At 41.6% G+C, this 13,458-nt stretch overlaps 1 protein-coding gene across 1 annotated transcript; it reads left to right on the top strand.

Moving 5' to 3' along the window:
* The first annotated feature begins 2,674 nt into the window (after positions 1–2,674).
* On the top strand, positions 2,675–2,896 carry SPRR4 (small proline rich protein 4). Its single transcript, XM_060625922.1, has one exon. The coding sequence runs from the start codon at positions 2,675–2,677 to the stop codon at positions 2,894–2,896; it is 222 nt and encodes a 73-aa protein (XP_060481905.1).
* The last annotated feature ends 10,562 nt before the right edge of the window (positions 2,897–13,458 follow it).

Genomic DNA, 13,458 nt, shown 5'->3' with positions numbered 1-13,458 from the left:
TAAGGCATGGGGTTTGAAAATGCTTTGGAAAATAGTTTGGGGTGTGCCTATCATTTTTCTCAGGCAGCCTTACACTTTTGATCTGATAATGACAGAGATGAGTACATCAGTGTCTCTAGTCCAGCTGGGTCCTGAGGTTTGAGGCAGTGGTAGACCAGCTTCCTAGGGCAGTCCTGCCGTCTTCATCCCAGGGCCTATGAGGTCAAGTGGGGGACCATGGTTCCTTCCTGCCATCTAAATAGGCCCTTGAGTAAATTGCCAGATTTATCAAATAAAAATACAGCCTTCCCAGTTTAATGTGAATTTCAGATTAGCAAGTAACTTTGAACTATAAGTGTGTTTTATGCAGTATTTGAGACATACTTATACCAAAAAAAATCTGTTTATCTGAAATTCAAATTGAACTGGGTGTCCTGTATTTTATCTGGCAACCCTACCCCACTGGCCAAATTCTTCCCCACTCTTTTGCCCCCCACTGATACCCATCAGCAGCTGATTCCTGGTGGGCAGGTGGGGGACAGAAACACATGTTGATGAAGCTTGGGGACACCATGGTGCCATTCACATTCTTGTCCTTGTGCTCAAGTGGAAGCCTCCTAAACACATAGCAGTCTCAGCTGTGTTGGGAAAGTCATAAGCACTGTGTGGGGTGGAGGCTGGGGACCTTTGTGCCTAGAATTTTGACTTCTCCCTATGCTGTTTAGGTTCTAGGAATCATCCAAATCTGAGTCCCAATCCCAACCCTGCTGTTTACTGGTCATGTGATCTTCCCCAGCCTCACTTTTATCATCTGCAAAATGGTAACAATGACATTTGCCTTCTGGGGGCTAGAAATTTAAAAGGAAACAATGGGTGTGAAAAGCGATCTCAGCACTAGGCTGCACCATGGCAGTCAACCATCCTCGGTAAGTGACAGCAATAGCAGCAAAAGTGATGCTCATATCTTTGCCGGAAGGGGTCCAAGCCCCTATTTCCTCTATTCCTCTTCCTTCCTCAGTGTTTCTTCCAACTCCCAGTCAGCAAACTGCACCTCAGATTTGTTTCATTTTTTTTAAAGATTTTGAGTCCTTGAATTTCAGCAGACACCTTTAAGTAGGTGAAGTCTGCTTGTCTACACAGGGACCCAGAAGACCACAATATCTGGGGGTGTTTTCCATCAAAACCGGCCAGTAAAGCAAGTCCTTGGGGAAGTGCAGGTGGGAGAAGTGTGTGAGGAATTCACCTGGAGGAGGCAACCAGGGCCAGGCAGGTGCCTGTGGCAGGCTGGGGGCCTTATAAAGGTCCCAGGAGAGGCTGGTCTGGGGCCTGTGCTTAGCATCCTCTCCTGGGGCCCTGCTTGTGCCTCTGAGCGGTAGGAACTAGGAACGCATTCCTCCTGCTAGGCCCTTCCTCCTCCTTCAGCTGTCTCCAGCCCCTAGGCAAACTCCTGTCCTATTCTTGGGTAATCAGAGAAGTGACATAAGCCTTGTGACAATTAAAGAAATGTCACACTAATTGTTACTTAGGAAATGCAATCTCCATCCCTCACCATTGCTAAGTATGACTAATTTCCTGATTCTGGGTCTCACTTCCTGGCAAAAGGATTTTTCTCATTGAGGGTAGATATTTAGAGCTATAGCATTCTGTAGCAATTCTGGCCTCCTCCAAATGTTCTTATACCATTTCTGCCTTTTAGCCTTTCCAACATTGCTTTTAGGTTTATGGAAACAGCATATTATATATTTCATTTTACACTCTGAAACTCCCATGCCTCACTATGACGATTGCTACCAGGAACCTATGCTTCCCTTTATAATCATCATAACTACAAATTTAGAAAAGAGAAAAACACAGACACAGGTCAGAGCTGGGAAGGCCTCAGAGATCTTTCCAGATCAGTATCCTCCAAACAAAGGCATGGAAGTCCAGAGAACACAGATTGCCCAGAGGTACGCCTGGCCAGTGCACGGCAAGTCTCGATCTAGAACCCATGGCCTGTGGCTTCTTGGTCGGTCCTCCTTCCACTGAACCAGGCTGCCTCTTGGTGAAGCATCCTTGTCTAGTCCCTGACCTCCAGTGATCTATGTGATCTTTAGTCCCCCAGTTCTCCATGGAGGGCTACAACCTCCATCCTATGGCCACACTAAGTGACAGCGGAGCATGCCATGGTGAGTCAGGCGGTGGAGCCTGGACTACAATTCAGGCCTTGCAGTTCCTGAAACAGGCTTTCTTCTGGTCACTTCCGCACCACAACACTTCTCTCCAAGACGGGGACTGCTCCTGCCCTCTGCTGCACACCCTTCCATCCTTGCTGGCACTCACTGCACTACCCACGGCAGCCTCACGCTTGGATCTTACCAATGTTTACGCTAGTTTTTAATCCTCAACTCAGCACCTGACCTTGTTTCCTGGGAAGACTGAGAAATCAAATATGTATTCAGTTAAGTCAGGAGTCCATGGGAGAATGAAAGAAAATAGGAAATCAGAACAGCACAGCAAAAGGAAGAAAGGGAGAGGAAGATCACCATGGGTGTGTGTGAGTCAATCCATTGACCAATTTGAGGTTATTAATCACTTACCATGTCCTTGGCTATTGTACGAAAACACTGCTCTAGGAGTCAGAGGGAAGGTGGTGGAGGGAGCCCTTCTCATGTCCGCTGTCGGGTTTCTTTCAGGCTGCCCTGTCCCTGTAGCAATGTCTTCTTGGCAGCAGCAGACAATCCAGCACCTGCCTCAGAAGGCCCAGCAGCAGGTGAAGCAGCCCTGTCAGCCACCCTCTGTCAGGTGTCAGGAGATGTGTGCACCCCAAATCAAAGATCCATGTGCTCCCCAGCCCAAGAAGCAATACCCACCCAAGGGCACAGCCATGCCCACCCAACCACCAAGTGCTCCTCGGCCCAACAAGCCCCAAGAGTAAACAGAAGTGAGGATGAACTGGGGTACTGCCTGCCCCACATCCACGCTAGCAGAAGGAGCCCTCTCTTCCTCCTGCTCCTCTTCCTCCAGCCCCAAGAGTTGCCCTCCTCTCCCACCCCTTTCTGCCCAGGGTCAAATGAAGCATTGTCAGGATTTTCTCCCACTCAGCATTGGTCAAGTCTTCCTCTGTATCCTGCCCTGACACTCTTCCATGTGGATATGAGGAGCCCTTATCCTCTCCAGCTTCTAGTTTGGCCACACTTAGGGCCCCATCCATGTCCCAAAGCAACAGATGCATCTGGGTTTCTTCTGGGGTTCCACCCTGAGTAATGAGGCATAGCTTCTGCCTTTTCTTTCTTCCAACCCTCCTTCCATGAACTTTTCTTCTATTGCCTCCCCTAATAATTCCATGCTTTACATCCTTGCGTCCTGCCCCAGTCTGCGACCCATTCACTGGTTCAGAGGGAACATTTTAGGGAAGTGAGTGTGCAAGCATACACATGCTGGGAGTGCATCCTCATGGGTATTGTGGTTCTGGTAACCAAAGATGGGGAAGGTCAGATCCTGAAAGAAAGAAAGCCCAGGGTCTATTTGGTCAGAGTCTGGGAGGCCCTTGCTAAGTAGTTGTATCTAGGGAAAGACAAAGGGAGGAACAGTTTAGCTCCTACCATTAGAAGCCCCCAGCCTACTTAACAATTGTGGCTTTTGTGTTTTGGAAGTTGCTGTTCTGAAAAAGCAGAAAAAACATACTATAAGATATAAGAGTACCCCAAAGCACATCTACGGACATGTGCAAATGAATTTTTCATATATTTGTTTATGTGTTTTCTATTCATCTGTTCATTAATGCAAACTCCATCACTCACCCATCTAATATTTAGCAAGTTCTGCTATGAGTTTGGTTTCCCACTCTGCCATGCTGGTTTTCCAGAGCTCTCCCAAGACAGTCTAGCCTGAGTCTCAGTCTGGATGTCATGGTCATTTTGTTACCCATGGAAAACTTGTTCTAGGGATACGGGTGTGAGTGTACACAGTGTGTGCAATTTTACAATTTGCCTTGTCAGTCAGTACAATTTTATGTGGCTTATGAAAGAAGTCTTATTTCTCCAGCTGGCTTCCTCACCCTGGTACAAGACCAGCTGCCTGTATTGAAAAGAAGCAGCAAACTTCCAGATATAAAGAGCTGAGTTTGAAGGCGAGGCCCTTGGTGGGCAGCCAAATATACAGCCAGAATTTCTCCATTGAACTTTATTCTTTCTTCCCTTGGGATTTGCTCTCTGAATTGTAGATGCCACCATGGGCAACTGCAATAATAAATTGCTTCTTCATTTAACACTAGAATGAAAAGAAATTAATTAACCACCTTCTTCATTTTGCTTTATTTTTTTTTATGTTTGGCCAAAGCCAAGCTTTATATCGTGAAAGCTATTCCTTTTCTTTCATTTTTTCCCTTTTTTTAAATATGAAATTTATTGTCAAATTGGTTTCCATACAACACCCAGTGCTCATCCCAACAGGTGCCCTCCTCAATGCCCATCACCCACTTTCCCCTCCCTCCCACCCCCCCCCCCCATCAACCCTCAGTTTATTCTCAGTTTTTAAGAGTCCCTTATGGTTTGGCTCCCTCCCTCTTTAACTTTTTTTTTTAAGTTGCCATCTGTGGCTAATATTTCCAAGTAGTAATTTCTTAACACGTAGTGGTGCAGGCATTAACCAGGAAAGTCAAAGGGCAGTAAAAAGAGTTAAGATGGAGAAGTGTATGTTTCTAACCCATAGAGTTCTCTGCCAGCCCTCTGGGCCCCAGTCCTTACATCCTGAATGAACTCCTCTGTAGGGCAGAAAATGCTGGTGCATCTTGGCAAACCCCTTGTCTGGATCCTTTTTTCTAAGCACCAGCCAGATTCTCAGTGGCATGGGTTTTGAATGCCATTCCCATGTCTTCCTGAAGGCTTTGGTGAGTCCTCCCACAGACACTTGGGATCCAGGGCTAGTAGATCTTCATAGAGCAGCTAGTCAGCAAGATGAAAACAATGGAAACAAGGTGTGCTTCTGCTGCAGTGTGAGCCTGAGGCTATCAGCTCACATCCATGCCTTCCACACCAATCACACCAGTGGCCAAGGACAAGGTCCCACTTCTCTGTGACTATGTGAGAATCCATTCCCTTCACAAGGAATGCTTTACCATCTTCTTTTTACCTTTTGACCCCCTTCACTAATCCCCCCCACTCCACCTTCATATGTGTGTGTGTGTGTGTGTGTGTGTGTGAGAGAGAGAGAGAGAGAGAGAGATCATATGTAGACAAAAAAATCATATAATATTTGTCTTCCTCTGTCTGACTTATTTCACTTAGCATAATGTACTCAAGGTCCAACCATGTTGTTGTAAATGGCAGAATTTTATTTTTTTTCATAGCTGAATAGTATTCTACTGTGTGTGTGTGTGTGTGTATATATATATATATATACCACAAGTTCTTCACCTATTCATCTGTTAATGGACACTTAGGTTATTTCCATATCTTGCAAGTTATAAATGATGTAAGTTAATTGTAAATAATGCTGCAGTGAACATTGGGGTGCATATATGTTTTCAAGTTATGTTTTAATTTCCTTTTGATAAATGTCCAGAAGTAGAATGCTAGATATATAGCAGCTCTATTTTTAATTTTTTGGGAAATCTCCATACTGTTTTTCATACTGGCTGTACCAATTTACATTCCTGCCAACAGGGCAAAGATATTCCCTTTTCTCTGCATACGTGCCAACACTCAGTATTTCTTACTTTTTCAATAATAGCCATTGTAACAGGTGTGAGGTCATATCCCATTGTGGTTTGATTTGCATTTCCCTAGTGGTGAGTGGATGTTGAGTATCTTTTTGCATACCTATTGGCCATCTGTATGTCTTTACTGGAAAAATGTCTATTCTGATATTCCCATTTTTAAAAATTTATGTATTTTGGGAGAGACAGAGAGAGTGCGAGGGGGAGAGGGGTGGCAGAGAAAGAGGGAGAATCCCAAGCAGGCACTATACTGTCAACACAGAGCCCCTGTGGGACTTGAACTCAAAAGACCATGAGATCATGACCAGAGCTGAAATCAAGAGTTGGATATCTAACTGACTGAGCCACCCAGGCACCTCTGATCTTCCCATTTTTAATCAAATTGTTTTTGCTATTAAGTTGTATGACTTCTTTATATATTTTGGATATTACCTCCTTATCAGATACGTAATTTACAAATATTGTCCTCCATTCAGTAGGTTGCTCTTTTATTTTGTTGATGACTTCCATTGTTGTGCAGAAACTTTTCAGTTTGATGTAGTCTCATTTGTTTTTGCTTTTGTTGCTTTTGCTTTTGGTGTCAGACCTAAACAATCATTGCCTACAGTGATGTCAAGGAGCCTACTGCCTATATTTTCTTCTAGGAGTTTTATGGTTTCAGGTGTTACATTCAAATCTTTAATTTATTTTGAGTTAGTTTTTGTGTATGGTGTAGTATAGTGGTTTAACTTTATTCTTTTACATGTGGCTGTCCAGTTTTCCCAGTCCCAAAAGAGACTGTCTTTCCTCCATTGTATATTCTTGTCTCCTTTGTTGTAAATTAATTGACCACAGATGCACGGACTTTTTTTCTGGGCTCCCTATTGTTTTCCATTGATTTTTGTGTCTGTTTTTATTCCAATACCATACTATTTGATTACTATAGATTTATAATATAATTTTCAATCAGAAAGTGTGATGCCTCCAGCTTGTTCTTCTTTCTTAGGATTGCTTTGGCTATGGGGGAGGGAGTCTTTGTGATTCCATACGATTTTAAGATTTTTTTTAAATATAACTTCATCCATCATAAACTTACAAAAGTAACAATATCTTAAATAAAAATTTCATTCATATATGTGGTAAAAGAAGGGTGATTTGTTTATCTCTGGTTCCTCTTCATTTAAAGCAATATAATGTCAGGGGCACCTGGTGATTCAGTCCTTTAAGCATCCGACTCTTGATTTCACCTCAGGTCATGATCTCATGGTTTGTGAGTTCAAGCCCCACATCAGGCTCTGTGCTGATAGTGCAGAGCCTGCTTGGGATTCTCTGTCTTTCCCTCTCTCTCTGCCCCTCCCCCACTCATTCTGTCTCTGTCTCTCTCAAAATAAATAAACTCTAAAAACTAAATAAATAAAATAAAGTAATATAATGTCAGAACAAAAGGGACATTATGCAACATTTGCTTCAACTTCTTCATGACCAAAGAGAAAACTTAAGAGTGTTCCATAATTCCTATATCAGGTATAAAAACTTCTAGATTACTCCAAAATTCCCCTACAAGACCCAAAGCACACCACAATTATGCAACACCAAAAAATTCACTCTCCTCAAAAACAACATTCAGTTTTGACACCTGTGTTTTTTGGTTCATGCTATTCCTTCTGCATAGAAGGAATTTCTCCCCTCTATTCTCTAAGATACACTCTTAGTTTTAAAGGTCTAGTTCAAATATTCCTATGGGTTTCTATAGGTTTCTATGGAACCTCACTTAACATTTTAGAAAGAACTGGTATCTTACAAGGTCTTATGACAACTTTGTACAAATTTCTATTAGTAATATAATTGTTAAAATTCTTTTATGAATTATGCATATAATTGGTTTTGCATTATAGTTCACCTGTATGTGTTTATTTCTCTTATTGAATTATGAGCCCTTGAAGCCTAAGGGTCTTGCTGTTCTTTTTTTATTTTTTATTTTTATTTTTATTTTTTTCAATATATGAAGTTTATTGTCAAATTGGTTTCCACACAACACCCAGTGCTCATCCCAAAAGGTGCCCTCCTCAATACCCATCATGCACCCTCCCCGCCCTCCCACCCCCCCATCAACCCTTAGTTTGTTCTCAGTTTTTAACAGTCTCTTATGCTTTGGCTCTCTCCCACTCTAACCTCCTTTTTTTTTTTTTTTTTTCTTCCCCTCCCCCATGGGTTTCTGTTACGTTTCTCAGGATCCACATAAGAGTGAAACCATATGGTATCTGTCTTTCTCTGTATGGCTTATTTCACTTAGCATCACACTCTCCAGTTCCATCCACGTTGCTACAAAAGGCCACATTTCATTTTTTCTCATTGCCACGTAGTATTCCATTGTGTATATAAACCACAATTTCTTTATCCATTCATCAGTTGATGGACATTTAGGCTCTTTCCATAATTTGGCTATTGTTGAGAGTGCTGCTATAAACATTGGGGTACAAGTGCCCCTATGCATCAGTACTCCTGTATCCCTTGGATAAATTCCTAGCAGTGCTATTGCTGGGTCATAGGGTAGGTCTATTTTTCATTTTCTGAGGAACCTCCACACTGCTTTCCAGAGCGGCTGCACCAATTTGCATTCCCACCAACAGTGCAAGAGGGTTCCCGTTTCTCCACATCCTCTCCAGCATCTATAGTCTCCTGATTTGTTCATTTTGGCCACTCTGACTGGCGTGAGGTGATATCTGAGTGTGGTTTTGATTTGTATTTCCCTGATGAGGAGCGACGTTGAACATCTTTTCATGTGCCTGTTGGCCATCCGGATGTCTTCTCTAGAGAAGTGTCTATTCATGTTTTCTGCCCATTTCTTCACTGGGTTATTTGTTTTTTGGGTGTGGAGTTTGATGAGCTCTTTATAGATTTTGGATACTAGCCCTTTGTCCGATATGTCAGTTGCAAATATCTTTTCCCATTCCGTTGGTTGCCTTTTAGTTTTGTTGGTTGGTTCCTTTGCTGTGCAGAAGCTTTTTATCTTCATAAGGTCCCAGTAATTCACTTTTGCTTTTAATTCCCTTGCCTTTGGGGATGTGCCGAGTAAGAGATTGCTACGGCTGAGGTCAGAGAGGTCTTTTCCTGCTTTCTCCTCTAAGGTTTTGATGGTTTCCTGTCTCACATTCAGGTCCTTTATCCATTTTGAGTTTATTTTTGTGAATGGTGTGAGAAAGTGGTCTAGTTTCAACCTTCTGCATGTTGCTGTCCAGTTCTCCCAGCACCATTTGTTAAAGAGACTGTCTTTTTTCCATTGGATGTTCTTTCCTGCTTTGTCAAAGATGAGTTGGCCATACGTTTGTGGGTCTAGTCCTGGGGTTTCTATTCTATTCCATTGGTCTATGTGTCTGTTTTTATGCCAATACCATGCTGTCTTGATGATCACAGCTTTGTAGTAGAGGCTAAAGTCTGGGATTGTGATGCCTCCTGCTTTGGTCTTCTTCTTCAAAATTACTTTGGCTATTCGGGGCCTTTTGTGGTTCCATATGAATTTTAGTATTGCTTGTTCTAGTTTCGAGAAGAATGCTGGTGCAATTTTGATTGGGACTGCATTGAATGTGTAGATGGCTTTGGGTAGTAGTGACATTTTGACAATATTTATTCTTCCAATCCATGAGCATGGAATGTTTTTCCATTTCTTTATATCTTCTTCAATTACCTGCATAAGCTTTCTATAGTTTTCAGCATACAGATCTTTTACATCTTTGGTTAGATTTATTCCTAGGTATTTTATACTTCTTGGTGCAATTGTGAATGGGATCAGTTTCTTTATTTATCTTTCTGTTGCTTCATTATTAGTGTATAAAAATACAACTGATTTTGTATCCTGTGACTTTCCTGAATTCATGTATCAGTTCTAGCAGACTTTTGGTGGAGTCTATTGGATTTTCCATGTATAATATGTCATCTGCAAAAAGTGAAAGCTTAAGTTCATCTTTACCAATTTTGATGCCTTTGATTTCCTTTTGTTGTCTGATTGCTGATGCTAGCACTTTCAACACTATGTTAAACAACAGCGGTGAGAGTGGACATCCCTGTCGTGTTACTGATCTCAGGGCTCTATTTTTCCCCATTGAGGATGATGTTAGCTGTCGGCTTTTCATAAATGGCTTTTATGATCTTTAAATATGTTCCTTCTATCCCGACTTTCTCGAGGGTTTTTATTAAGAAAGGTTGCTGAATTTTGTCAAATGCCTTTTCTACATCGATTGGCTTTTTTACTTTTTTTAAACATTTATTCACTTTTGACAGTGAGAGAGACAGAGCCTGAGTGGGGGAGGGGCAGAAAGAGAGGGAGACACAGAATCCGAAGTAGGCTCCAGGCTCAGAGCTGTCAGCACAGAGCCCTATGCGTGTCTCAAACCCATGGACTGTGGGATCATGACCTGAGCTGAAGTCAGACACTTAACTGACTGAGCCACACAGGCGCCCCAAGGGTCTTGCTGTTCTTACATCCCCAAATGCATAATGAACTTCTGCTTCTGAGTGGAGCGGGGTAGTTTATAGCAAACCAGTCATCTAGGGCAAATCTAGAATACATGCATAAACTATCTGAACTCAGATGAGGACGGTAAGACTCCAGAGGAAGGAGAACTTCAGAGATGAGCCCAAAAAAATTTTTTTTACCCTAGCATCATTTGTGGATTCTGGGTATGAGCAGAAGAATGAAAACCTTGGTTTTCCACTGTGGTGGACTCTTGCTGGGGGACAGAGAAATTGAAAGAGCCAATGGATGTTTTCTGGGGCTTCAAGCAAGTGACTGACTTTTCCATTCTTAAAATTTAGCGAATTCTGGGAATGTTCAGGTTAGGACTAAAATCCTAAGCAGAAAGTGTCTGAAAAGGAGAGTGGAACAATGAAACAATGATTGGCATTTGTACAAACTGCCGAGGAGAGAGGCCCTGGAGAAGATACCGTATTGGCACTTAGAACTGTTAAGACCAGGAGCAAGTATAATATGTTATAGAAGTCAGAATAGTGGTTATCCTTGGTGAACACACTGACCAGAGGGCACATGATGTAGCTTTCCGGATTTCTGGAAATGTTCTGTCCCATGCATAGTAGTTACATGGGTGCATAGGTATATAAGAAATTCACCGATCTGTACTTAAGATTTTTGCTTTTTCTCGACCTCAATAAAAACAGGGACAAACATTTCACAATATGTACATGTATTAAATCACCACATTGTGCACCTTAAACTTACACAATGTTATATGACAATTGTATCTCAATAAAACTAGGGAACAAAAACATCAAAAGAATAGCACCAATTACCTTAACTAAATTTAGTGAACAATATATGAAACCTTTATACTAAAAGTATAAAACATTACGGAAACTAAAGAAGAGCTAACAAATGAAGATGTATGTCATGTTCACGTATTGAAATATTCTGTTAGACTCTAATACAGTCACACAGACACAATTATCTGACTCATTACCCCATCCCCCCCCAAATGGCTTTACAAACAAATGCAAAAAGACAGTTTTTTCAATAATGGCAATGAGTCAAATGGACTTTCATAAGAAACAGATACATCTTAACTCTCACCTTGGGCATCCACAAAAATAATTCCTGACAAATTATAGATCTGAATTTAAAAAGTAAAACAACATAAAATTTTAGAAGAAAGCACAAAAGTAAGTCTTACTGACCTTGGAGCAGGCAAAGATTTCCTAAATAGCACAAAAGTGCTATGTACAAAAAGAATTAATACGTTTGACTACATAAAAGTAATAATTCTGTTCAACAAAAGATACTATTAAAATACACAAAGACACAGGCTGGGAGAATTTTATACAAACACACATGTATGTATATGCGTGTGTGAATATGTATATAAATACATATGTGTGACATGTACATGCTAGAGATAAAGTATTTTATTCAGAATACATAAAGGACTCCTAAAATTGATAAAAACTACAGACAACATACTGGGAAAATGGGCAAAGGTTTGCACAGGTGCTTCATGAAAGAGAATGTCAACATAAACAATAAACATAAAAAGTTGCTGAGATATTCAGATTAGAATGAAAGTGTGATGCCACTGTGCAAGCCAAAATCCTGGCAAAAATTAAGGACACAGAAAATTCCAGGTGTAGAAGAGGGGGCAGATAAATAGGATCTCTCCTGCACTGCTGATGAGGGAAGAAGTTGGACAGCCACTCTGGAAAACTATCAGACAGTATTTGCATCAGAGTTGCACCTCTATCCCAGAAAGTTCACTCTTTAATGTATATACAAAACAAATATATACATATGATTGTAAAACACATAGATGAAGATGTTCATTATAGCAGGACTTATGATAACCTCAAGCTGAAACTATCCTAAATATTCATTAACATAAGTATGGATAAGTTAACCATGGTATGTTCATACAATGAGACACTACATAGCAATGAAATTGGACACACTACACTACAGAACATGGATAAACTTTATAAATACATCCCTGAGGGAAAGGAAGCAGATAGTATGAAAACATATTGAATGACCCCGTTTATGTGGACACACATGCATACAGACATGCATGCACAGAGCAGAAAAAAGGAAACACACACTCCACAGAAGGAAGTTTCATCTGATTTCTGGTGAAAGAAGAGGAATTAGCAGGAATTAGTATGCACATTTTTAGTCCATACATCCTAAGAATGTTTGAGGCATCATTTCATTTCATCTTAGGCTTTTCTGATACCTGAGGACACATCCTGATAAAGGATGCACAAGCTAAGTGGAGACAAAACACAGATGTTCAGACACAGTTGTGAAAGAAATTTAATTTCCTACAAGAATTTTCCTCAAGAAAATTATGGAATGTTCTGAGTCACTGAAGATGAGTTTCCAATAATCGATGTACTTCTGACCCTGGCTGCTGGCTCCTTCGATGCTAAGTGCTGTTCCCAGGGAACGAGCTTGGTGGGGCCGCTCTTACTGCTAAGAGTGTATGCTGCCTCTATAAGGGCTTGCTGCAAAACAGCTTAGCACTATTTCCACAAGAGTATGACAATACTCTTTCGGTTAGCAAAAAATGGAGACTAATGTAAGTATTTAAAAAAATAAGGTATAATGTGAACTTTTCAAAAATGGGGGATACCTGTAAAGTTTTGCCTCCCCCTCTCCACCTGCCTACACCAGCAAAACGTCTCCATACCATGTGCATGATGTTGTCCAGGCAGGTGACACAGGACAATCTACTGGCTCCAAGCCATTGGCTCCAGGACATGCCTGGCCAAGACAACCAGAGCCTGTCTTTTGATGATTCTTTGCAGGGAGGGTTGGATTGAAGGGTGTGTGGAAGTATTTAGCCTTCCTTGGAGGAGACTTCATTGCTTCCCAAGGCTCCCAATGTCCTCAGGTTAAATACTCACATCCACCAGCATCTAGTTTCATCAACATCAATATGTGTCCAGCACCCACCTCACCTCCTTTCCACAGGGAGGAGTTCAGGGCACTGGGGCTGTCTGAGTTCAGGGAATAGGAGTTTAGCCATTCTGTTAGAGCAGTGATTTTCAACCATGATGGTAGCTGAGGACTTGTTAAAAATTAACTGGTTAGAACTAAAGTGTAACCCAGGGGTGCCTGGGTGGCTCAGTCAGTTAAGCGTCCAACTTTAGCTCAGGTCATGATCTCATGGTTTGTGAGTTCAGGCCTGCATCGGACTCTGTGCTGACAGCTCGGGGCCTGGAGCCTGCTTCTGATTCTGTGTCTCCCTCCCCTCAGTTCTCCCCTGCTCACACTCTGTCTCTCTCAAAAATAAATAAAGATT

Source organism: Panthera onca, chromosome C1 (assembly GCF_046562875.1).
Source record: "Panthera onca isolate mPanOnc1 chromosome C1, mPanOnc1 haplotype 2, whole genome shotgun sequence".
In the NCBI taxonomy this organism is placed as follows: domain Eukaryota; kingdom Metazoa; phylum Chordata; class Mammalia; order Carnivora; family Felidae; genus Panthera; species Panthera onca.
The sequence above is the reverse complement of the archived record's forward strand: the minus strand, read 5'-3'. Positions and strand labels throughout refer to the sequence as shown.

Excerpts from the sequence above, each read along its gene's own strand:
- SPRR4 (XM_060625922.1), top strand. The coding sequence starts at position 2,675 with ATGTCTTCTTGGCAGCAGCAGACAATCCAGCACCTGCCTCAGAAGGCC.